This window comes from Phycodurus eques, chromosome 7, assembly GCF_024500275.1.
Source record: "Phycodurus eques isolate BA_2022a chromosome 7, UOR_Pequ_1.1, whole genome shotgun sequence".
NCBI lineage: Eukaryota > Metazoa > Chordata > Actinopteri > Syngnathiformes > Syngnathidae > Phycodurus > Phycodurus eques.
This window is the reverse complement of record NC_084531.1, coordinates 20,056,577-20,079,093: the sequence shown is the minus strand read 5'-3', so window position 1 is coordinate 20,079,093 and position 22,517 is coordinate 20,056,577. Positions and strand designations below refer to the sequence as shown.

Genomic DNA, 22,517 nt, shown 5'->3' with positions numbered 1-22,517 from the left:
TACAGTACTTTGCCTCTCACTCTGCTATGCACTGGAACATTTATTTGAGCGAGGGGGAGAGAAAGAGAGAGAGAGGGAATGAGGGAGGTGGTCAGTGCACATTGATGAGCCAAAATGGTTTTCACTGTTGTTCTTTAAATCGGCAGACCCCAACCTTTTTACCACCACGGCCCATGCGCACTCACCAAGCCCTGTTTAATATAAAAGTAGTGCTTTGCCTCCATCTTGTAGCATCTAAAACAGGGGTCACCAACATGGTGCCCGCCAACAACAGGCCCTGTTGTCGGCGGGCCTGGTTTGAAGTATGTCACCAGTGATGGGGCATTGTGATTTCCTAGGAATGTGGAAGTGATCATTTGAAAATGTTAACACTTGAAGAGATTCAGTGAAATAAAGTGTTGCATGTTGATATTGTTTGTTTAAATCACTGGTGATGATTATTGTGAGAGATTATTAATTTGATCATTGTCGTCACAGAGCTGAATATAATTAATTAACGGCACGAATATCAAATACAATTAAAGGTCATTTGTTGTTTAATTTTAAGTTTTTATTTTTAATTCTTATTCTTGTATTATTATGTTTTTTATTTGTTGTTTCAGAAGTGTGTATCAAACTGGTATCCATCCATTTTCTTTCGCTTAGCCGAGGTCGGGTCGCGGCGGCAGTAGCTTTAGCAAGGAAGCCCGGACTTCCCGCTCCACAGCCACTTCCTCCAGGTCTTCCGAGGGGATCCCGAGGTGTTCCCGGGCAAGCCGAGAGACGTAGTCTCTCCAGCGTATCCTGGGTCTCCTCCCCGTGGGACGTGCCCGGAACACCCCACCTCTCACCGTGGGCCACTCCAGACTGCAAAAAAGTCCAACCCCTCTCAAGAGGACTGGTACCAGAGCCCAAGCCGTGTGTGGAGGCGAGCCCGACTATATCTAGTCGGAACTTGTCAACCTCACACACCGGCTCGGCCTCCTTCCCTGCGAGGCGTGAAGCCCCAGACAACTTAGCTCCTAGGATCATTGGGACACAAACCCCTCTACCACGATAAGGTGACGGCCCAAGGTTGGGCAAACTGGTATCCCTATGAACTAATCAGTAACCAAGAAGTAGCTCTCAATTTTAAAAAAATGTTGGTGACCCCTGACCTAACGTATATCACAAAGGTGAGTACAAATCTATGTAAATGTTTGATTATAACTTTTAATTGGACAACGCTGAAGAAATGACAATTTGCTACAATGTAAATTAGTCAGTGTACAGCTTGTTGAATCGTGTAAATTTACTGTCCCCTCAAAATAACCCAACATACAGACATTAATGTCTTAATCATTGGTAACAAAAGTGAGTACACCCTGAGTGAAAAAATGTCAAAATTTGGCCCAATTAGTAATCTCCCTGGTGTCATGTGACTCATTAGTGTTACAAAGTCTCAAGCGTGAATGTGGAACAGGTGTGTTACATTTGGTGTTAAGGCTTTAAAGACCTCATGGCAAAGAACTCTGAGGCTCTGAAAAAAAATATGCTCTCCTTTAAGATAGCCCTGGCTATAAGAAGATTGCCAACACCCTGAAAGTGAGCTGCAGCACGGTGGCCAAGACTATACATTGGGCTAACAGGACAGATTCCACTCAGAACAAGACTCGTACTCACTTTTGTGAGGTAATGGTACTGTGACATTGTATTGTACAAAAACAATAATAATAATAATAAACCAGTTCTTACTGTACCTGTATGTGCTGTAGTATTTGTGTGTTGGATGGGAGCATTTTATATGGGGCGTGGCCTAGTGAGTGACATCAGGAGCTGGCGCTTAGTTGAGGTTGAGCATATGGGCATGAGTTGGAGGCCTACAGCAGTTCCTTGCGAGGGTTCTCATTTTGTATTTTTGTGTTTGACTGTTTGTTCCGTTCAATAAACTTCAGAAATTGCCTCGGTGAATTTGGCTGTCCTTGCCCACATGTGAGGGCATTAGACTGGCTTAATCTTGTAAATTGGAGCCCTCGTAAAATAATTTAAAAAATGCAACTTACCTTTTTGCCGAATGTAGTTGTTGTAACTAGTGGGAGCCCTGCGCTTGGTTCTCTTCAACGAGCCGGTCCCATCTTGGGGTAATGGGAGACAATGACACATGTAGTGTAGGATATTGGAAATTGAAGTAAGGTACTCTGTGCTTATTTGGCATCTTTTTAAGGCTTCTATGCTTCATTTGACTTTAAATAATTGATTCCAGTTGTGGGAAGGAACAAAGTAGAGACACTTTTAGATTTTTCAGGCATGTTCTTCACTTGAGTATTTATTTTTCTGATGATTTTTTTACTTTGACTTCCTGCATTTGAAAACACATCTGTACTTTCTACTCCTTCCATTCTAACGTCAACTTTACTTTTTTCAGTATAGAAATTACTCATGAAAGTTTTAGTTGATGAGGTTAGTGTTGGCTTTTCAAGAAATCATTTGACCTTAAAAATCATCATGACTACATTGGCATTTAATAAGGAAAAAAAAAATTCTGCTGTTGCTATGGCAACCTCATACTCTACATATTGGCATACAAGCCAGGACACCACTCGAGGTATGAACCCTTGTTCCTTTTTATATAGTGATGGTCCTCATTAGGGTCAGAGTGAGCTGGAGCCTATCCCAGCCTACACCCTTGACAGCAGAGGTTTTGTGCTTGTACAAAAACAGCAGGCCTGTTTAGCACATTTGATTGTTAAAATGAGTCATGTAGCAGTCAATATCACCAAACCTCCATGTTAGGACGTTGGCTGAGCAACAGCAGCTGGAGGTCACACCATGCTGACAGACTCCATCACAGTCACTCATGCCTCCAGCAGCCATCTGACAGAAAACGTGTTCATTTGGTGATACTGCTTATCAATATCTTATAGCGACTTCACTGCCTGTGGCTTTAAAAGGATAAATGCGACACATAAATGATGAATTTCTAAAGAGGCACCCAGTTAGAAATGATCTACCTTGAACTGAAAAAAAGACCACCGGATGTCCCGCTGTTCCGTGTGCTGGATGGCATCTCAGTACAGACTGGGTGTTGCACAAGACACTTTTAACACATCTTTAATGAACATTTTAACATGCAAAAGTGTAAGTTGCTTTGGAAACTTAACTTTCAGTGCCTGAAATAAGAAATCAAACAAAACGCAGGGAAAGCCTTCAGATCAAATTTTGAATCCTTAATATGGAGCTTGTCTTTTAAGTGTAATTAAGGTACAGCTCAATGAATTTGAATATGGTCGAAAGGTTCATTTATTTCAGTCTGGAGATTCTTTCAACACTTGGCAAAAATACTTTTCAGAGGGCAAATTCCTGCTTAATTTCTACATTAAAAACCATTTACATTGTTTCTTGATTGTTTGTTACATGATATTCTAGTTCCTGGTGATTTTGGGGTTTTCATTTGCTATAAGCTATAATCAAAATTATACATCATTTAAAAAAAATCGTGAATAAAATTGTGTTACTTTATGTAGTGCATCTTCGTAAAGGTTTAAGTTTTTTAATTGAACTACCAAATTAAACTGCTTTTGACACTATGCTAATTTATTTATGTACCAGTACATCAGAATGTTAGCTGGCTACATAGTGTTTTTCTATAGTAGGATACCATCATATTGTAAGAACAATTTATGGCACACCAAGTTGCCCTGAGTGGGAAGGTCAGAATGTTACATTGGGACATGACAGGCAGACAAGCATTATTCCACTCTTACATATATTTGGTTGCATTATTATGAGTGTAGAGGATGAATTTTATCTATTGCAAACAAAGCAGTCCAGGATTTGTCTTTCCATTTTATTCACCTTCCATTACAAAGAGCACATCAAAGGAAACAAACAGGAGAACCTGAAAAAGAGAAAGACGACAGGTGAGCGGAGGCTTCTTGTGAAGCAAACCTGGGCATCCATTTTAAATAGTTGTTACCTAATTATGCTTTCTCTGCTGCTGCTGCCTCCTCATCTCCACCCTTGGTGTTACGTGTGTAGATGAGCTGGGCTCTGTGCTTGGACACCAGCTTGATCATGCCTGCAACAACACAGCGCACACATTTCAAGTTATTGAGTTCCATTTGGATGTATAGTGTATGTGGAGCATGCAAGCAGCAATGTCCGTTGGGTGATGTCAACTGTCACCCACAACTATCCCAACGGTAGCAGATGGGAGTGCAAAATGCCTCCAGCAAAGTAGCACACATGCATATTTATATTTTAGTAGGACGATAAAATGCTGTGGTACAAGCTTGATGTTCCATTACAATATTGTGGAAAACGAGCGCATGATCATGACCTCGAATCCAATTTTTCGTTTTAATGATTTCTCGATAAAAAGGCACGGTAACAACCTAATTGCACCAAAACTGTTTTCAGCACTCGGGGGACACACACACACACACACACACAAACTTAATTTTGGGGTGGACTTGGGTGACCTGGATCCCCTACCGTTTAATGTGGTAAGACATTTTGCCTCTAAGGACGTCCTACTGTGGAACAGTCCAAGTCGAAAGCTCATAAATGCAAAGTTCCTTCACAATTTGGGGGTGGGGGGTATCATTTTTCAGTCAGCATCATAGAATTAACTTCATTTTTAGCTTTTTTCATAGGCAACACTGAACAGCAGCAAGGGAAGAACTTTAAAATATATACCCACTGAAAGTAGAAAAGGTGGCTTTGTCCTGCGTTTCTGTGCTGTTCCAGTCCACTTTTTGTAAACAAAGGACTTGCCTTTGAACGGTGTCACGCATTTAAATCCAACCCTTTGTGACATTTGACAAAAACCAAGCAGAGTGAAGACCGAACTTGCTATTCCCTCTTTACACTACCTGGTTAGCCACTGACTGGGAGTCAATTATAGGTATATCGTTAATTATGGTTACGGTTTTGATATATTACACTTGTTGTTTTAATTTTATTTTCCAAAATGTCTACTCATTCTTGTATGACAATGTTCATTAAAAAACTGTCTATGGCACGTGTTGAGCTCAAGGCTGGGGCCCAGATCCGCCCCGCGACATTATTTTTGTTGCCCTCAAAAGCAAATCCAGTGTGCCCACTTCATGTTTCTTGCTAAATTGATTTGTTTTCATTTTGGTAGAAAATGTGTACAATAACTGCTAATTTGTTTCACTCTTTACAGATGACAAGCATTAAAAAAAAAATTCCCCACCAAATCTTGTCACATTAAGGTTGTTAATATTTCCTGACCTAAAATCCAATTTGTAAAAATATATAATATATATATATATATATATATATATATTATATATATTTTAAATGTGGCTACATTACATAATACGAAGAGGTAATTATATATTTATGCATTTCACAGTCAAAATGGCTCTTTGAGAGGATACTGATTACGATGTCCCATGATGAAAATGAGTTTGACACCCCTGGTATGGTGAAACTTTGCACACCAAAACAAATTAAACTTAAAATTAAACGTATGCATTTTTTTTTAAAGTCTTAACAAATTGGAGGAGGTTGGGCAGAATCACTTACTTGATGGTGGTCACAATACAAGGTACCACATTATTTTATTTTAGTTGAGCATCATGTAGGCTCGTTTCTCCCTTTATGCTTTACAGTTGAGACTAAACATTTAGGTGGGAGGCTGACCTTTAGAGAGCAGTTCCTGCAGGGCATTCCTGGCCAGGGAGCCCCGGATCTTCAGCCTTTCAGACACAACAGCGGGCGTGATAAGCTTGTAGTTAGGAACTTCTTTGTACAACTTTTCGTAGGTGGCCTTGTCGAAGAGGATCAGGTTGTTGAGCTTATCCCTCACTTTTCCCTTGGACCACTTCTGCTCACAGACAACAAAACATTATGAAGTGCTGCCAGGAAAAACACTGAAACATAACTTCAGTACAAGGAGGTCATACCTTCTTCTTGGCTTTGCCTCCAGACTTGTTGACTGGGTCCTTGTCCTTCTTGGACTTCCCAGTATCCTTTTTCTTGTCTGTCTTGGGAGGCTGAAAAGTGGAGATGGTCGGTTAAAACTTCCATTGAACTCCATGTTAAATAGTTGAAATCAAGAGATGTGTCAAATACGTTTAACAGTTTCAACTAAGCCTAGGTAGTCGTGCAAAAATATGTTCCATTTAGTTATGAGAAACCACCTAAAATACAACCAATTGTGAGTACGAGAAATCAAACCTCTAGCCGCTGCTAAGGCAGACTTGGGCACATCACCGGCCTGTCGAGGCCTTGTTAGTCTCGCCAAGAGCATTAATACTTTTGAAAGATACTGTTAGCAACATTCGAACATACCTATCAAGTAATATGGCAACTTAATATGGGGAGTACTACAACTACGACAGTCATTGTTTGGGGCTATTAGAAGGTTTCCTCGCTCACAAGGCGTGTGGAAGCGTGGCGGAATTAGCACATATGCTCACCACCGTCTACTAGTCTTGTTTGGTCGTTTGCGACCATTTTACTCTAATGAAATTAAGCACACTTGCTTCACTGTATATTCCGACTGTTTATACGTCAATGGGAGTCGTTAAACCAGTGAATTCGTTCACGTTGACTCGTTTAACCTGTCGCTCGCCGTACTCACCATGTTTCCTCGTCAAGATGTCGGAGCGAAAGGAAGTGGGCCCGTGCAAAAACCCATTGGACTACCCGTATATGCGAAAGTGGAGGATTATGGGAATTGAAGTTCACTTTGTTTCCATACTGTTTTCGAATTAAAGTGCGGATAACAACTACTTTTCAGCACACGAACCACACTGTTGCGTTTTCTATTAATTACTAGACTAAAATCAACGACGGTGGAAAAAATAAAATGAAAAAAAATTATTATTTGGGCGTGTTATCGTCACGTGACCGCGGCTGTCAAATGCCGAAGAAGTCGCAAAGATGGTGATCTTCAGTGTGTATGTAGTCAACAAGGCTGGGGGGTTAATTTACCAGTATGACAACTATGTGCCGAGAGCGGATGCCGAAAAGACGTTTAGTTACCCTTTAGATTTGGTGCTCAAGCATCACGACGAGAAGGTGGTCGTGTCGTTTGGGCAGAGGGACGGAATCAAAGGTAATGCCGCAGACATTAGCACTAACTAGCATCCATGTTAGCTCATAGAGGTGTTAGCGAATAGAAATATAGTTCAGTGTACTATAGTAAGTCCACAATGTGGGGTTGGATATTGTAGTCTGACTTCCAGAATTAGGAATGTGCTACTATTAGAATTCACTGAACAATGTGACTGGAGTAAAAGTACAGTGGTCGTGATTGGTGCATCATATGTGCTAATAATAATTATGGCAAAACTCAAAATTATGACAGCCAGAAAAAAAACCTTGCTGATTTGACAAAATAGCTGTTTAGTAGGTGTTCTTCCATTTGTTTTTCCTCCCAGTGGGTCATGCAGTTCTGTCCATCAATGGGATTGATGTGATGGGAAAGAGTACAGCAGATGGGAAGGACATTCTGGAATATTTGAAAGATCCCGCCAATTATCCAGTGTCGATTCGATTCGGACGCGCCCGCCTCAGCTCTAATGAGAAACTGATGCTGGCATCCATGTTCCATTCGTAAGTCACGCTCATTCTTTCTGGCAACGTTTATAATTGTCTCTCACTTGTGCATGTCCTTTTGTTTTCCCCAGGTTGTTCGCTATCGGATCACAGCTGTCTCCCGAGGTTGGAAGTTCAGGGATAGAAATGCTGGAAACGGACGTGTTCAAACTCCACTGTTTTCAGACTCTTACAGGTGGCGCATGATGCTGTTGTTCTACCAGATAAAATAAAAAAGCCTGCCAGATTACCAAATGTGTAAAACTAAACTTAAGTTTTCTTCCAGGAATAAAATTCATAGTGCTGGCAGACCCGCGACAAGCCGGCATTGATGCTCTTCTCAGGAAAATATATGAGATCTATGCAGATTTTGCTCTAAAGAATCCATTCTACTCTCTGGAGATGCCTATCAGGTACACATTTAAAGGTCTCACATTTTGGCTATTTAGACCACCATAGAGTGACTCTCTAACATGGACTTTATTTAAAAGTGTCAATTTCATAAAAAAAAAAAAAAACACCTTGGTTTTGTCATACTTGTGTCCAGAAAAGGCCGCTTTGACAGCTATTTCTGTTTGACCCAATGTTGTATCCGCATTGTCCATATTTTGCTAAGACCTCCCCTTCTCGTCTGATTGGTTGCTTCCATGTAGAAGACCCAGTTGTGAGAGCACACGTGTTTATGTTGACAGCGCTGGCTCAGGAACGGAGAGGTAGGCGGAGGTCTTCGCCAGTGAAGGAGTCAAGCTCGAGAAATTTGAATAACCTAATTTCACAGCTCTTGGCTGAAAAACATCCAGAACTCATGAATGCGTGGGCGATTTTAATTCATATTTCACATGTTTACTGAGGCACCATAGAGACACTATTACATCCCAAATACTAGAAAAAAGTTGGTCGGTCAAAATACAGGACCTTTAACATTCTGCTCCAAGAGAACCTTGGATATTTTATTTTACATGTCATCTGTGGTCAAGTTTGTGATGTTTGAATTTTGTATTTCTAGGTGTGAGCTTTTTGATCAGAACTTAAAGAGTGCACTGGAGATTGCAGAAAAGGCTGGTAACTTTGGATCTGGATCGTAAATAAGAAAATAACTCAACAACAGTTGGTTTATAAATTGTGGTTGTTTGCTGTGTTCCATTGAGGATGCAATGACTAAACTGTACATACATCTTGTTTTGTAAATACTATTAAACTAATATTATTTCAAGTGTCACTCTTGTTTGCCCCCTCCTTATATGTTAAAATGTAGTTAGATTGTGTACAAGGTAGCTCATAAGAACACTGAAAATGACCAGTATTATTTATTCAAGTCTTGCTTTTTTTATTTAAAAAAAAAAATAACAAAAGGTTGAATATTAAGAGTTGGTTCTGTTGTCATTATAATAAGGAGCTGCTTGAGACATTTCTCTAGTGGAACCTCCAAAGTTGAAGATCCCAAAAGTTAAATGTAAGCAAAATGTTAAGTAAACATTGGCTGTTCAGTTTATGAAGGTTTTATGACAGCAACAGTTTGAGAAAATAATATTTAGAAATGAGAACAATTTGGAAACCAACTAGTACCAAGGAACTGAGTGTGTTTGACTTTGGGCGTTTCACTGCATTTCATTTTGTTGCCTTGTTAAATTATTGATGTGGTGTTTAGTTTTAGGAAAAAAGCATGTCCTAACTAATTTGAGCTTCATTTTACATGCTGAAACTAATGTGACGAGCATAAAAATATGTTTAAAAAATAGGATATTACATTGAAGGCTTCACATTTATCTTCGCGTGGGAAATTACGACACTTCAGTCGGACTTTTTGGACACGTGGCCCATCTTTGTGCGGATGTTACGCAGCAGGAAGAAGCAGACAGCAGATATGCCGCAGACAATCTCTGCAACCCAGAAGGCCATTTCCCAGCCGTGATGTTTGGCGATGGTGCTGAATGGAAGCCCGGAGAGGAAGCCGCCAACTAAGGAAGACATTTTTTTTTCTTATCTTTCCCTTTAAGTAAAAATATTCAGGTTCACTTGAAGAGAATTAACAAATTTAGAATGTACTATAGTGTGCAAAAGTCTTGGTGCACCATTAGATTTGTTGTTCTAGCAGTGTCATAGTAGTCATATATAATGAAGGCCAAGTCGAGTACAAACCCTCCACTAAGGCTAGACTACTATTGAAAGTGTTTGACCTTTGTATTTGGTGCTACGAGGCTACTTCCTGGTTAATCGAGGATGAAGACCAGACACCCTGCAAAAATTGCCTGTCTAAATATAAGAAATATATATACTGTATGTGAGAGGATTCAGACTAGAAAGACGTGAAATTATCTTCCAGGGCAGTAAGAGAATTACACTTGGCAAGATTTCCTGAAATAAAAAAAGGGCACTTTCACTTTCTTAGAAATCCTTTGTAGCAGTGCAGAGGGTGCCAATCTGATTCTGGGTTTTGGATGGTTCCAATGGTACCATATTAATTCACCATATTAATATTAAAACTACCCTTATCCAAATAACCATGAAAATGGATGGAAATACAATTGGTTTTTGATATGTACTTGGTTGTTCCTTCACGGATCATTCATCTAGTAAGTTCAGTGAATGTTGCGTTTGTATTTATTTGTGCAAACCTGCTGTGTGCAATTAGTTAAGGGTTTACAAGTCATACTGACTGTTGTAAAGAAAGGTCATTATAAAAAGAAAGCTAATGGTGACCCAGACTTTTGCACAGTACTCTATGTAAATATAATAGTGATATACTTACTGTTAGCCATGAGGGCCACAATAGCATGCGACGTCCCACAGTAGCTGGATGGAGCACTCTCATTGGCTATAACACCAAACAAGGCTATTGGCCCATAGGAGGAGAAACCGAAAGCAGCACCCAAACAGAGTATCCATACCTATAAGTGCACAAAGCAGACATTAATTCCAATGAATTCTGCTCTTAATCTCACACAAAACCTTTATGTTGTGTCATGAATTACCTTCGGGCTCTCTGGAGTGACTGTGACTCTAAACAAATACATGGACACGAACATTCCTGCCATCATAAGGATCAGGACAAAGTGACGAGGATTGCCATAGATATTCATACCTTGCTGTACAGAGAAAAGAGATATGATTGAGAAGGTGAGTTCCCTGTATAAACAGCAGTTATCAGGGATGGGGCAGGTGTGGAAAGAAAGTAGTGGCACTGCCTACACTCATACAGGTGTAGGACCATGGGCATAGTCCAAATCAGCAGAAACGTCTGGAATATCTGAGCGATATGGATTATTTTTCCTATCAGCAACATAATTATCCATCTATTAATTTTCTATAGTGCTTGTCCTCATTAGGGTTGAGGGTAAACCGGACCCTATCCCAGTTGACTTCGGGTGGGAGTGAGGTACAACCTGAACTGGTCACCAGTCAATCGAAGAGCACATATAGACATGCATCTGAATATTCTCATTCATCCAGGTCATTTCATTCTCTGGGCATTGTATCGATTGCAAATCAATTGATTCAATGCCCTGAGCACACATAGACAACAGTCATTTGCAGTACACTCGCACCAATGGACAACTTAAACTCAGTCTTCAATGAACCCAGCATGCATGGTGTTAGAATGTGTGAGGAAGCCAGAGTAGCGGGAGAAAACCAAAGCAAACACAGGGAGAACATGTAAACTCCACACAGGAAGGGCCTGCCCAAAATTCTAATCCAGAACCACAACCATTGAGGCAGACGTGCTAACCACTACAGCACTGGACTGCCACAACATACAGTAATTAATTTCAGTAAAGTGAATTTTAATCCTACCTGTGCTTGCGTGCGTTTTCTCCCGGGTACTCTTACTTCCTCCCACATTCCAAAAACATGCATGGTAGGCTCATTGAACATTGCAAAGTGTCCATAGTTGTGAGAGTGTCAATGGTTTGTGTATGTGTGTTCTGAGATTGAATGGTGACCAGTCTTTGGTGTATCCGGCTCTTGCCCAAAGTCAGTTAGGATAAGCTCCGGCTCACCCATGACCCTAATAAAGACAAACGCTATAGAAAATGGATTGATGAATCCATTTTAATCTACTGCAAAACAATCAAACCTTTGGACTAATTTAAACGGAAAATTAAATATATTTTGTTTCATACAGTACTGTTAAAGTAAACTGGCACAGGAAGAGGATTTAAGGTCTTAGGACAATCAATTTGACAATAATTGAACCTGTGTGTACACTTTCGTGTACTGAATTTGTGCTAAACAAAAACAGACAGAGGAGTCTCAAACAGGTGTGAGTCGGGATTGTATACTCACTTTGGCCACAGCTTTGTCAGAGAGGTAACCTGCTGCCAGGCTGCCCAACAGACCTCCCAACTCCAGGGCGCTCATGTATGAGCTACCTATGAAGAAAACAGCAGTGAATCAAAACACATTAACAGTGAACATACAGCACTGTAAAATTTGCTCTTCAATGCTATAATGACCATGTCAAAATGTCAATTAGTGTCAATATTGCTTACCCATCAGCGTTGACTGTCCCTTGTCTTGAATGAGAAACAGCTGTCCCCAGTCAGTGCAGGCTGTCTTCACCCCAAACACCACCAGATAAGACACGGAGAGGAGCCACAGGTAAGGAGAGAGCAGGAACTCGGACAGGGTGCTCTCATCACTAGAAGACCCTAAAGGAGACAAAGGGTGGAAGAGAAAATTACATGTAAAAGGTGGAGGTAAATAAGGCAAGCAAGATATAATAATACACAACACTTGTAATGAGATTTATATCTCATATTGTTGCTCCACATGAGGGGCATGTGAGAGGGATGCAGGGTACAAAGTCCACAGAATGATCGAACTTTAGTCACAAGAGGCACATCCAGTGCAAAAACAGTCCATATAATGCAGTAGTGAAGAAAGTGAGGGCTCTACAGTTGAGTTCAAGCAACATTTCCAGGAAAGTTGCCCAAAACTTTAGTTTTGACGACTGTCAAGATGTCATGCAAGACTTAAGATCAATGAACATATAAAGGATTCATTTCACAATGGTGTTGATTTTTCTTGAACCTTTTGTGTTTCTGCAATATCATCGCAGAAAAGGTATGTGATGGCAAAGAGGAGAAGGGTGACAATGACGATAGAATCGAAAATTGAACGGATTACCTTGTCGCAGTAGCAAAGCGAGAAAAGAAGTGCATTCCGCTAAGTACAGGGTGTGCAAAAAGTCATTATACACTTCCTTTTTTTTCTGTTTCTTTTTTTCTGTGTGTCCATTGGATTTGACAATTTAGGCATTGTAATTTTTGTAAGCATATATCATTCCCTTGCCGGTGGCTGGCCCATTGAGATTGAAGCTGCGTTCCAAAACTGCTCCCTGGAAAGACGTTTTTCTGTCCGAGAATGCAGTTCAGCGCCAGTTTGAAAAGCTTTATGGTTGTATGGCAAGTTTCTCAGAGCAGGATTTTTTTCTTGACAAACCACACAGTGGAAGGCCTACTACTACCACCACTGATTAAAACACCAACTCTTAGTGCAGGCGGCCGTGCAAAGCCAGGGAAAGAGAATCCGGAGGACTACACTACAATTCAACATAAAAAAACACTTGATTCAGCAGATACTTTGGCGAATGACAAACCTTAACCCATAACGATTTCAGGTAGTTTAAAGGCTTCAAGTGGAAGATTATGATGCTCAATGAGCCTGATCAGTTATTTTTCCATCACATCGTTCCTATGAGAACTGTTTCCAAATCCAAACAAATTGTTCGAGGTTTCCACAGTGTGTGATACAAGTGTCTCAGAGTAGGTATACTCACCTCCTTTGCTCTTCTTGGCTGCCACTTCTACATTAGGTAGCCCCACATCCTTGGGTTCATTCTTGATGACCAACAGGCAGACAAAGGAGAGCACCACGCAGATCATTCCGGACATGGACAGGATGGTCCTCCAGCTGTAACTGTGGGCCAGCACTGTGGCGATAATAGGGCCCAAGCTGCCAGCCAGGTTCATGCTGCATGACAGGATTGCCCACCATGTTCCGAACTGAGAGGGCTCGAACCACTGGGAGAAAACATAAACAGATATCACTCCTGTGATGGTGCCTTTTCACACTGCCTGCTGAAGTCGATATTTTTCTGCCTCTTCCCATGTCGCTGTAGCGTGTTGCTAGGTCAGCAGGGCATAAAAATGAGGCCAACTGCTGTTCTGAAAATAACCTCTGTTCATGTTTTGAGAAGACAGATTTCTTTGTATTCCTTTTTCCACTTACAACAGCTGCCATACTCTAGGGAAATAGCTTGCTTCTGGGGTTTAGATTGACTTTATCTACTTATTTAAACAACTTGCAAAATAATTATTGCACAAATATCAAATTCATTTAATGCTTCAGAGATTACCTACACTCAAAAAAGCCACAACACAATTAACTGCCCAATTTAATGAGAACTGATAGAAGAGCAGCATACACACCAAAGAAAATCTTTAATGCTGTAAAAAAGGAATTAATTTAATTCAATTCACATTTTCTGATCACTAATTTAATGGCAGATGTTTATATTTATGTGACCAAAATAAATACAAGGAAAAAAACTACTAATATTGTGTCGGGTGCTTGCAGTGCTGTGTAGCAGTGTACTGCATCAGAGCTGTTTCTAATGTTCCCCTTTCTTGTAATCTGAATAGGGCAACCAAAACATAAGAAACACTTCCTCAATATGATGCACTGCAAATTACAGCTACTATAATAGTCGACACTGCTTAGACCATAAAAATTGAGCATCACTATTATCTTTAAGAACTATTTACTACTGGACCTCATTAGATTGTGCACGTGTACCTAATATTGCGATCGGTGAGTGCAAAAGATGGAAATATAAAAGGACAACAATCAGATTCAATGATGTGGCAGTAATGTATGTGCAGTACACGTGTGTGGCTACCTTGCGCAGCACCCTTCCACAGGGAGGCCAGCCGAGACCCTGACCCAAGCCGTTGAGGAACCACAGGGCAGAGAAGACGGCCACAGTGGACGACCAGGAAAAGACCACATTGATGCCTCCCACCGCGAACAAGCCAATGGAGAAGAGCCACCGAGCACTGATCTGGTCGGACAACACTCCGCTGATGAACTTACTGATAGCGTAGGCCAAAGACTGACTGCTTGTTATCATGCCTGAGCGCAGAAAACACACAAACAACACAAGGTTGTGATAAGTGAACATAACATGAGAGCCATGGTTCAAAATATAGGAATACATTTAAAATGCTACGTGAGCGAGCATACCCAGATCATCCTTGTCCAGCTTAATTTCCTGCATCAGCGAAGGCATCACAAAAGAAAACGTTTTTCTGTTAAAGTAGTAAAGTGTGTAGCCAACAAACATGGCTAAAAATATAGTGCCTCGATAGTATCCATAATTTGCTCTACCCATGACTGCAAATTTTTAAATTATATATATATATCTGAGAGGAGAATTCAAAGAGGAGATCAGCAGACTGTGCTGCCGGTGAACTTTGCTTCAGGATCCACAGTGTAGCCACAGCAGCAGCTGCTGCTTACAACTAAGGACTCTTTGTAATCTGTACAAGTTAATGGTCAACTCCCAAACACCAGAAATGATTTAATCTGGCCTCTTGGATGGGTATCACGTATATTGTTTGTAATGAGAGCATAATCCTGAAAGAAGATTGGCACTATTTAACAAAAATATCCTAATTTAACAATGACCTTGATGGGTGTTCTCTGTTGTTTGCTCAACTGGGGATGTTATGGAGCCATTGGACTAATGAAGTAAATCATTTACGGCCACTTAAAAAAAGTTATTTACAGTACTATAAGACGCATTTTAAAAAGCAAACTGCTAGGATGAACAGGATATTTTCCCCGGCTATTTTCATATTTACACCAATTTGAACAATATCTTTAGTGAAAGAATTACTGGATGGTTGCGATGACGTTTCCGCATCACCAGAGCCAATCAGCGTCGCTTATTTGTCGACACTCACTGAGGCGTGACTGCACCTGGGCTACTTTTACCCCTAAACGCACGAAATATAGTCGAGTAAACAATTTTTTTGGTAACATAACACATTTTAACGTAACTGCTACACTGAATAACACGCTGTTAGTAATTAATCGCCCGGTTACGTTTTCTAGCTTGCACTAGGTTACAGTATTACAACAACCAGACAATGCGGCCGTTCTTTTCCTTTTAAAGCAAATGATATTATATGTATGAATATCGCCATAACATAATGTTTTCATTTCTATCATTCAGTTTACTCATCCATCCGTTTCACTTTTGCTGTGAGAACCGCCTTCCTCAGCTCTTCTTCGTTTCCATATCGCGGAGGATATCGCTCCGGTACACTAGCGCCCTCTATGGTTTCTCTGTTGAAGCACGGCACGAGGCAGAAATACTGCTACGAAAAGGCGAGAATAAAAAGTAAAAACGATACATCACTTAACACTTTAAGTGTTTTTAGCCCAAATGTTATGTGTGTTTAATCTCTCTCTTGAAATCCGAAAATATCAAAATAAATCTCGCACGACAGGTACGTCCTTGCAATATAGTCATGTTTCTATGGCAACCGGACAACATTACCATTGAGGTTCTTTGTCGCACTAAACAGACAGCTTTCTGGGTAAATTGTTTTTAAAGCTATTTTTTGTCAGTTTTTTCATCACCAAAAATATTTTCTGTCCCAGCTGCATTTGGACGAAGAAGAAATGGTATGGTTTGTATTTTTCTTTCTTTTTTAAGTGTAGTTCGTTTTTACGGTACGTTTTGATTATTTCCCAATTGGCGCACAAAAATCCAAGTTGGGTGACTATAAATAAGCGTGAGATGTTACAAAAAGCATAGTTATTATATTGTTTTACAGTAAAGAATCATTAATGTAGTTTCTTGAAAAACAGCCAAGATGGTTTGTAAGTGGAAAGTGTATACTTTATTTTGTGATCATGTTGATCATGTTTTGGAATGTCGGTAATATATAAATAAATATATGTATATATGAATGGTAAAATTATTATTTATATTTCATAACATTAAATAAACAACACAAACAAAAATAGCAACAATAATAATAATAATGAATCAAGCAAATAATTAATTTACAGATTAGTGTAGTATGCTTGTCAATGAAACGAGGAACAGTTTTCTTATGGGAAAAAAAATAGGCAGTCAACTTCAAGTGTCATTTGTGTTAATAGAACAAGACCGTGATAATTATTGGAGAAATGTAAACTTTGTAGAGTGAGACCTCTTCCACGTCAACTTTGAGAAGACAACATCGATACCGCACACGAGCTCCCTCCTCTCAGGTGGAAGAAAGCCTGTTTGGAAGAAACACACAGGTGAGTGTGTCCTCTATTTAATGCATCTGTTAAGCAGCCAGATGAGTGTTTCTTTGTCGTTTAGAGATCATTACATTCACCCTCGAAGGTAAAGGATGCGCCAATTCAGAAGCAGACAGGCAAGACTATTCAAATTGTCACCAAAGATCTCATACGCAAACTCAGGTAAGCAATTATTATTATTTTTTTATCGTTATCCTTATACCCTCCTGGAAGCCGTCACCTTATTGTGATGGAGGGGTTTGTGTGTCCCAATGATCCGGGGAGCTAAGTTGTCTGGGGCTTCATGCCCCTGGTAGGGTCACCCGTGGCAAACAGGTCCTAGGTGAGGGCCCATACAAAGCACAGCTAAAAGACCCCTATGATCAAAAATATGAATGGATCTAGGTCTCCCTTGCACGGACGCAGGTCACCGGGGCCCCCCTCTGGAGACAGGCCCGGAGGTGGGGCTCGAAGGCGAGCGCCTGGTGGCCGGGCCTGCACCCATGGGGCCCGGCCGGGCACAGCCCGAAAGGGTAACGTGGGTACTCCTTCCCATGGGCTCACCACCTGTGGGAGGGGCCATAGGGGTCGGAGGCAGTGTGAGCTGGGCTGTTGCCGAAGGCAGGGACCTTGACGATCCGATCCCCGGCTACAGAAGCTGGCTCTAGGGATGTGGAATGTCAGCTCTCTAGCAGGGAAGGAGCCCGAGCTCGTGTGTGAGGTCGAGAAGTTCTGACTAGATATAGTCGGGCTCGCCTCCACACACGGCTTGGGGTTTGGTACCAGTCCTCTTGAGAGGGGTTGGACTCTCTTCGACTCTGGAGTTGCCCACGGTGAGAGGCGCGAGGTGTGGGTATACTTATTTCCCCCCGGCTCGGCGCCTGTACGTTGGGGTTCACTCCAGTTGACGAGAGGGTAGTTCATAACTTTTATGGACAGAATTTCAAGGTGCAGACGAGGCGTAGAGGGGGTCCGGTTTGGTGGCCTCAGTATTGCATCTCTGCTTTTTGCAAAGGATGTGGTTCTGTTGGCTTCATCAAGCCGTGATCTCCAACTCTCACTGGAGCGGTTCGCAGCGAGTGTGAAGCGGCTGGGATGAGAATCAGCACCTCCAAATCTGAGACCATGGTCCTCAGTCGGAAAAGTGTGGCGCGCCCTCTCCAGGTCGGGGATGAGATCCTGCCCCAAGTGGAGGAGTTCAAGTATCTTGGGGTCTTGTTCACGAGTGACGGAAGAATGGAACGGGAGATTGACAGGCGGATCGGTGCAGTGTCTGCAGTGATGCGGACTTTGTATCGGTCCGTTATGGTAAATAAGGAGCTAAGCCGAAAGGCGAAGCTCTCAATTTACCGGTCGATCTACGTTCCTACCTTCACCTCTGGTCACGAGCTGTGGGTCGCGGAGATCCCGGATACAAGCGGCTGAAATGAGTTTCCTCCGCAGGGTGTCCGGGCTCTCCCTTAGAGATAGGGTGAGAAGCTCGGTCATCCGGGAGGAGTTCAGAGTAGAACCGCTTCTCCTCCACATTGAGAGGAGCCGGATGAGGTGGCTTAGGCATCTGATTAGGATGCCTCCCGGACGCCTCCCTGGTGAGGTGTTTCGGGCATGTCCCACCAGGAGGAGACCCCGGGACGACCAAGGACATGCTGGAGAGACTACGTCTCTCGGCTGGCCTGGGAACGCCTTGGGATCCCACCCGAAGAGCTGGATGAAGTGGCTGGGGAGAGGGAAGTCTGGGCATCCCTGCTAAAGCTACTGCCCCCGTGACCCGACCTCAGATAAGTGGTAGAAATTGGATGGATGGATGGATGGATGTTATCCTGAGGCAGCATGATAGTCAAGTGGTTAGCCCAACTGCATCACAATTTTGAGATTCTGGGTTAAAATCTTGGCTCTGGCCTTCCCGTGTGGAGTTTGCGTGTTATCCCCATGCTTGCATAGGTTTTATCCAGGTAATCCAGCGCCCACATTCCAAAAACATGCATGTTAGGTTCATTGAAGACTAAATTGGCTCAAGATGTGAATGTGGGTAAGAATGTTTATGTGTCTATGTGCCCTGAGATTGTCTGGCGACTCGTCCAGTGGGTACGCTGCCTCTTGCCCAAAGTCAGCTGGGATAGGCTCAAGATCACCTGCAACCTAAGTGAGGTCAGGTGGTATAGAAAAGGGTTGGACGGTTATCACGTGTGTGTATGAGACTAGCTGATAGCTGAGCCTCTGGATTTTCCATTGGGGTCACTACTGACTATCTTACCGTGATTTTATCAGAAGGTATAACTAACAATATATTCCTCTGTGTTAAATGCCTAGGGTTCCATGCAGGGATCCCTCTGGACAGTCCATTATTCTACCATCGGCTGACTTTGAGCAGATCACTTCCAGGTCCAAGGTTCTCTCTCAGGAGGAGAGGGTAGCCTCGATGGAGGCACATAAGAATAGGAAAGAGGCTGAATTGGTAGCAAACATTCCAAAAACGTTTAATTCTTGACTTTACCTTGAACTGCATTTACAATTTCTGCACTTGATCCTGTGTAGCGGGCAGGCGAGGAAAGGAAGCGCCAGATGTTAGAGGCCGACATGTGCCGTCAGGAGAAGCAGGCTCTGAGTGAGGTGGAGCTGGAGGCTCACGAGCGAGTGCAGCATCTGCTGGTGCGAGCCAATGCCCTGAGAATGGAGCAGGAGGAGGACATTAGACAACTCAACAAGGTAGAAAATACTGCATTAGCATTCAAGGCGCCTGTTTGGAGGGGGCATTCATTTGTTCACGTGGACACTGTTGGTTAGCGTGATGGCAACTATTTGAGGAAATATGGCAATTTCCTGTGCGTATGGGGAACGTTGTCTGCGTTGATGTCCCTGTCCTTTTCTCTGATGTTTTGCAGCAAAACACTAAAACAAAAGCACAGTACATTACAAAAACAGTACAGTACATTTGTTAAGTCCCATACAGTTCAGTTGTATTTAATTTTAAGTGTAATACATTTGTATTAAATCTTTCAGAACTGTTTGTTTTCAAAAAAAATATTTAGGTAAATTTTTTAAATTTAACTTTTATGTGCAATCCATTTTAATTGATCAATTTTTTAAGTAGTTTTTTTTAGTTTCCTATGTTTAAGTTCAGTGTTACTGTTCGACTGTGCCTAATGTGGCTTAGGCTATAATAATATTAAATATACTTTTTAGAAATAAAACCTCTGCCTCGTTTGTGATGAGCACTTGGGCCTACTATGCTACTGTATTTTAATATTGGTCATGGTGGTGGTACTTTGAGAGCTAGGTATTTTTTGAGGTGGTACTTGATGTAAAAAGTTTGAGAACTACTCCCTTACAGTAATTGTCATGAACTCCCTGTCTGGGGACTCCTCAGGCGATTCTAGGTGCTCAGTGCCAAGCCACACGTGACGCCCAAATCCAGGAGAAGAAACAGATCCAGATGGAGATGCTGGAAGAGGAGAGGCGTCTGGATGCCATGATGGAAGCGGAGCGCCGCAGACGTCTGGACAGGGTAGAGCAGATTGATGAGCTGCGCAAGCAAGAGAGGATCAGGTGAACCCTCAGGCCCGAAAACACCACTTATCTTGTTCAAAAGTGTGTGTCAAAGTGTTGTGTGCGCTCTCCAGTGGGAAACAACAAATATTCGAGCAGATCCAGCAGCGTCAGGAGGAGAAGCTGGTGCAAGAGGAGCTGAAAGAGCAGGAGAAACATCAGACCAGAGAGAAGCAAGCCAGAATGAACCTGGAGGACCTCAGGGTACCATAAAACAAAATGGCCAGTGAAATATACAAGTGAGTTTGACTGGCTTTCTTGTTCCAGGCCCGGGAGAAGAAGAGGGATGAACAAAAGCATCTGCACCAGGAGGTCATGCGCATCAATGCTGAGACGCTGAGGGCACAGGAGCTGAGGAGAGAAGAGGAGAAGCTGGCAGACATGAGAGAAATGGAATACATCAAAAACAAACTGGTCTGACATCACCATCACGCTGCAGAAAATACTTATAGAATTGCGGATTTATTGATAAGGTTCTTACTTTGGGCAGCACAGTGACCTTGTGTCTGGCACGTCTGCCTCACAAGTTTGACATTTGGTTTACAATCTCAGCAGCAAACTCCGGTCTTCCTGTTTTTTTATTTTTCTGGGTACTCCAGCTTCCTCCCACATTCCAGAAATGTGCATGTTAGGTTAAATATTCTCTCTAAATTGTCCATAGGTGTGAATGTGATTGTGAATAGCTGTTTGTCTATATGTGCTTTGCAGTTAGCTGGTGTCCAGTCGCCTATTGTCTAAAGTCAGCTGGGATAGGCTACATCTCACCTGTGACGTAATGAGGACAAGTGCTATAGAAAATGGATGGATGGATCTTCTTAATTGCTTGTTGTCCATTACCTTTATCTTGCTTATCTCCCGCAGCAACGAGAGGCGGAGTATGAAGCGGAACAGAAGAGATTGAAGAGGGAGAAGGAGTTAGAGATTGCCCGACTGAGAGCTCAGCAGGAGAGAGCGAGAGACCACAAGGCTGATCAGGTCAGGAATGACAAATTTTGGGGGGATTTTCTATTGCATTTCAAAAGTGAATCATCAGTATTTTAAATCAGTGATCCTCAACTGCTGGGTTGGGGACAGACAGTCAACATTTACAAGAGGGTCTCGGTTTACAATGGTTCAGAAGGTCGCTTGATGAACTAGATGAGAACCGCTATGCATCTTAATTGTCTGTGGATGCATTTGAAAGGATGAGCTCCGTGCCAAGAGGAACCAAGAGATTGCGGACAGAGAATGGAGGAGGAAAGAAAAGGAGTTGGCTGCTAAGAAGGTTCAGGAGGAGGCCATGCTTCGAGCTGCTCGCCTAGACCAGGTTCAGCGTAAGGAGCAGCTCCTGTCCATGGAGGCCGGCCGGGAGAAGGCCGAGTTTGAGAGGGTTTTGAAGTGAGTGACGACAGTGACACCATGGTTTCTATTCATCCCTTGCTACCTTTTCTTTGTGGCACATATAGAGTTCAACAGGAGGCGAACGCCAGACAGAAGGAAGTGGACGAAAGGCAGCGTCAGAAAGCACTACGCCAAGCAGAGGCCATCAGGCAGCAGGTGAAGGACTTGGAGCAATTAAACGTTGCCAAGCGTAAGGAGACGTTGAAAGAAGCGGATAAACTGAGCGAGGAGGCGCGACAGCGACACAAGCGCATCAATGAACTCAAACAGAGGAAGCTGAAGGAGCTCAAGTAAGTACAGGTGGCACGTGGACTTTTCTCAAGGCGTTTGTGTTCATAGAATATTACTGTTCATGTCTCAGGGCAACAGGGCTCAGTGACAAATATTGCAGTGAAGTCGAAAGGAAGGCTTGGCTGCTTTGATTCACTCAGATTACATCCACACAGCATCAACAAGCAAGCACAATCTTCAATGTGATCCAGAAATAAACATATGGTAGCATTTCTGAGTTCATGGTGATTGGTACAGTCTAATTGTAGTGGTTCATTAATGGTTTCTTGTGTGCATAACTAAAACAATGCATGGTTGGAGAAGAACGTAATTTGTCTCAACTGGGATCTTCCAGTTGATTTATATTTGTAATATAAAAATTGTTCAACAAAACAGTCGGGGTCCAGTAATGTGACAGATTAATAAAAAAAAAAATAATCTGGAGCAGTCTGTTTTTTGATTAACTCATTTCATTTGCTTGTAATCTG

General features: G+C 42.1%; 4 protein-coding genes across 5 annotated transcripts; 2 read left to right on the top strand and 2 right to left on the bottom strand.

Annotated features, from left to right (window-relative positions):
- Window positions 1–3,791: 3,791 nt before the first annotated feature.
- Window positions 3,792–6,611, bottom strand: rps25 (ribosomal protein S25). Its single transcript, XM_061681806.1, has 5 exons — window positions 6,572–6,611; window positions 5,892–5,981; window positions 5,629–5,812; window positions 3,935–4,036; window positions 3,792–3,856 (listed from the first exon to the last, which is right to left on the bottom strand). The coding sequence occupies exons 1-4, from the start codon at window positions 6,572–6,574 to the stop codon at window positions 3,939–3,941; spliced, it is 375 nt and encodes a 124-aa protein (XP_061537790.1). The 5' UTR covers window positions 6,575–6,611; the 3' UTR covers window positions 3,792–3,856; window positions 3,935–3,938.
- Window positions 6,612–6,856: 245 nt separating this feature from the next.
- trappc4 (trafficking protein particle complex subunit 4) lies at window positions 6,857–8,747 on the top strand. Of its 2 annotated transcripts, none has more exons than XM_061682492.1 (5): window positions 6,857–7,048; window positions 7,374–7,548; window positions 7,623–7,726; window positions 7,817–7,943; window positions 8,537–8,747. In XM_061682492.1, the coding sequence occupies exons 1-5, from the start codon at window positions 6,874–6,876 to the stop codon at window positions 8,613–8,615; spliced, it is 660 nt and encodes a 219-aa protein (XP_061538476.1). In that variant the 5' UTR covers window positions 6,857–6,873; the 3' UTR covers window positions 8,616–8,747. The 2 variants fall into 2 exon arrangements, with proteins under 2 accessions (XP_061538476.1, XP_061538477.1); XM_061682493.1 differs by having other exon boundaries at window positions 8,184–8,628.
- A 71-nt stretch (window positions 8,748–8,818) lies between these two features.
- Window positions 8,819–15,857, bottom strand: slc37a4a (solute carrier family 37 member 4a). The gene is made up of 8 exons (XM_061682490.1): window positions 14,776–15,857; window positions 14,432–14,664; window positions 13,310–13,553; window positions 12,021–12,179; window positions 11,815–11,900; window positions 10,503–10,616; window positions 10,280–10,418; window positions 8,819–9,488 (listed from the first exon to the last, which is right to left on the bottom strand). Exons 1-8 carry the CDS (start codon window positions 14,921–14,923, stop codon window positions 9,322–9,324), a joined length of 1,290 nt encoding a protein of 429 aa, XP_061538474.1. The 5' UTR covers window positions 14,924–15,857; the 3' UTR covers window positions 8,819–9,321.
- A 268-nt stretch (window positions 15,858–16,125) lies between these two features.
- On the top strand, window positions 16,126–22,244 carry cfap45 (cilia and flagella associated protein 45). Its single transcript, XM_061682082.1, is given in 12 exon segments — window positions 16,126–16,224; window positions 16,750–16,851; window positions 16,889–17,016; window positions 19,144–19,288; window positions 19,369–19,539; window positions 20,201–20,379; window positions 20,454–20,583; window positions 20,647–20,793; window positions 21,241–21,354; window positions 21,563–21,756; window positions 21,825–22,049; window positions 22,121–22,244. Coding segments are annotated over 12 exon segments (1,599 nt in total). The 5' UTR covers window positions 16,126–16,221; the 3' UTR covers window positions 22,182–22,244.
- Window positions 22,245–22,517: the final 273 nt, after the last annotated feature.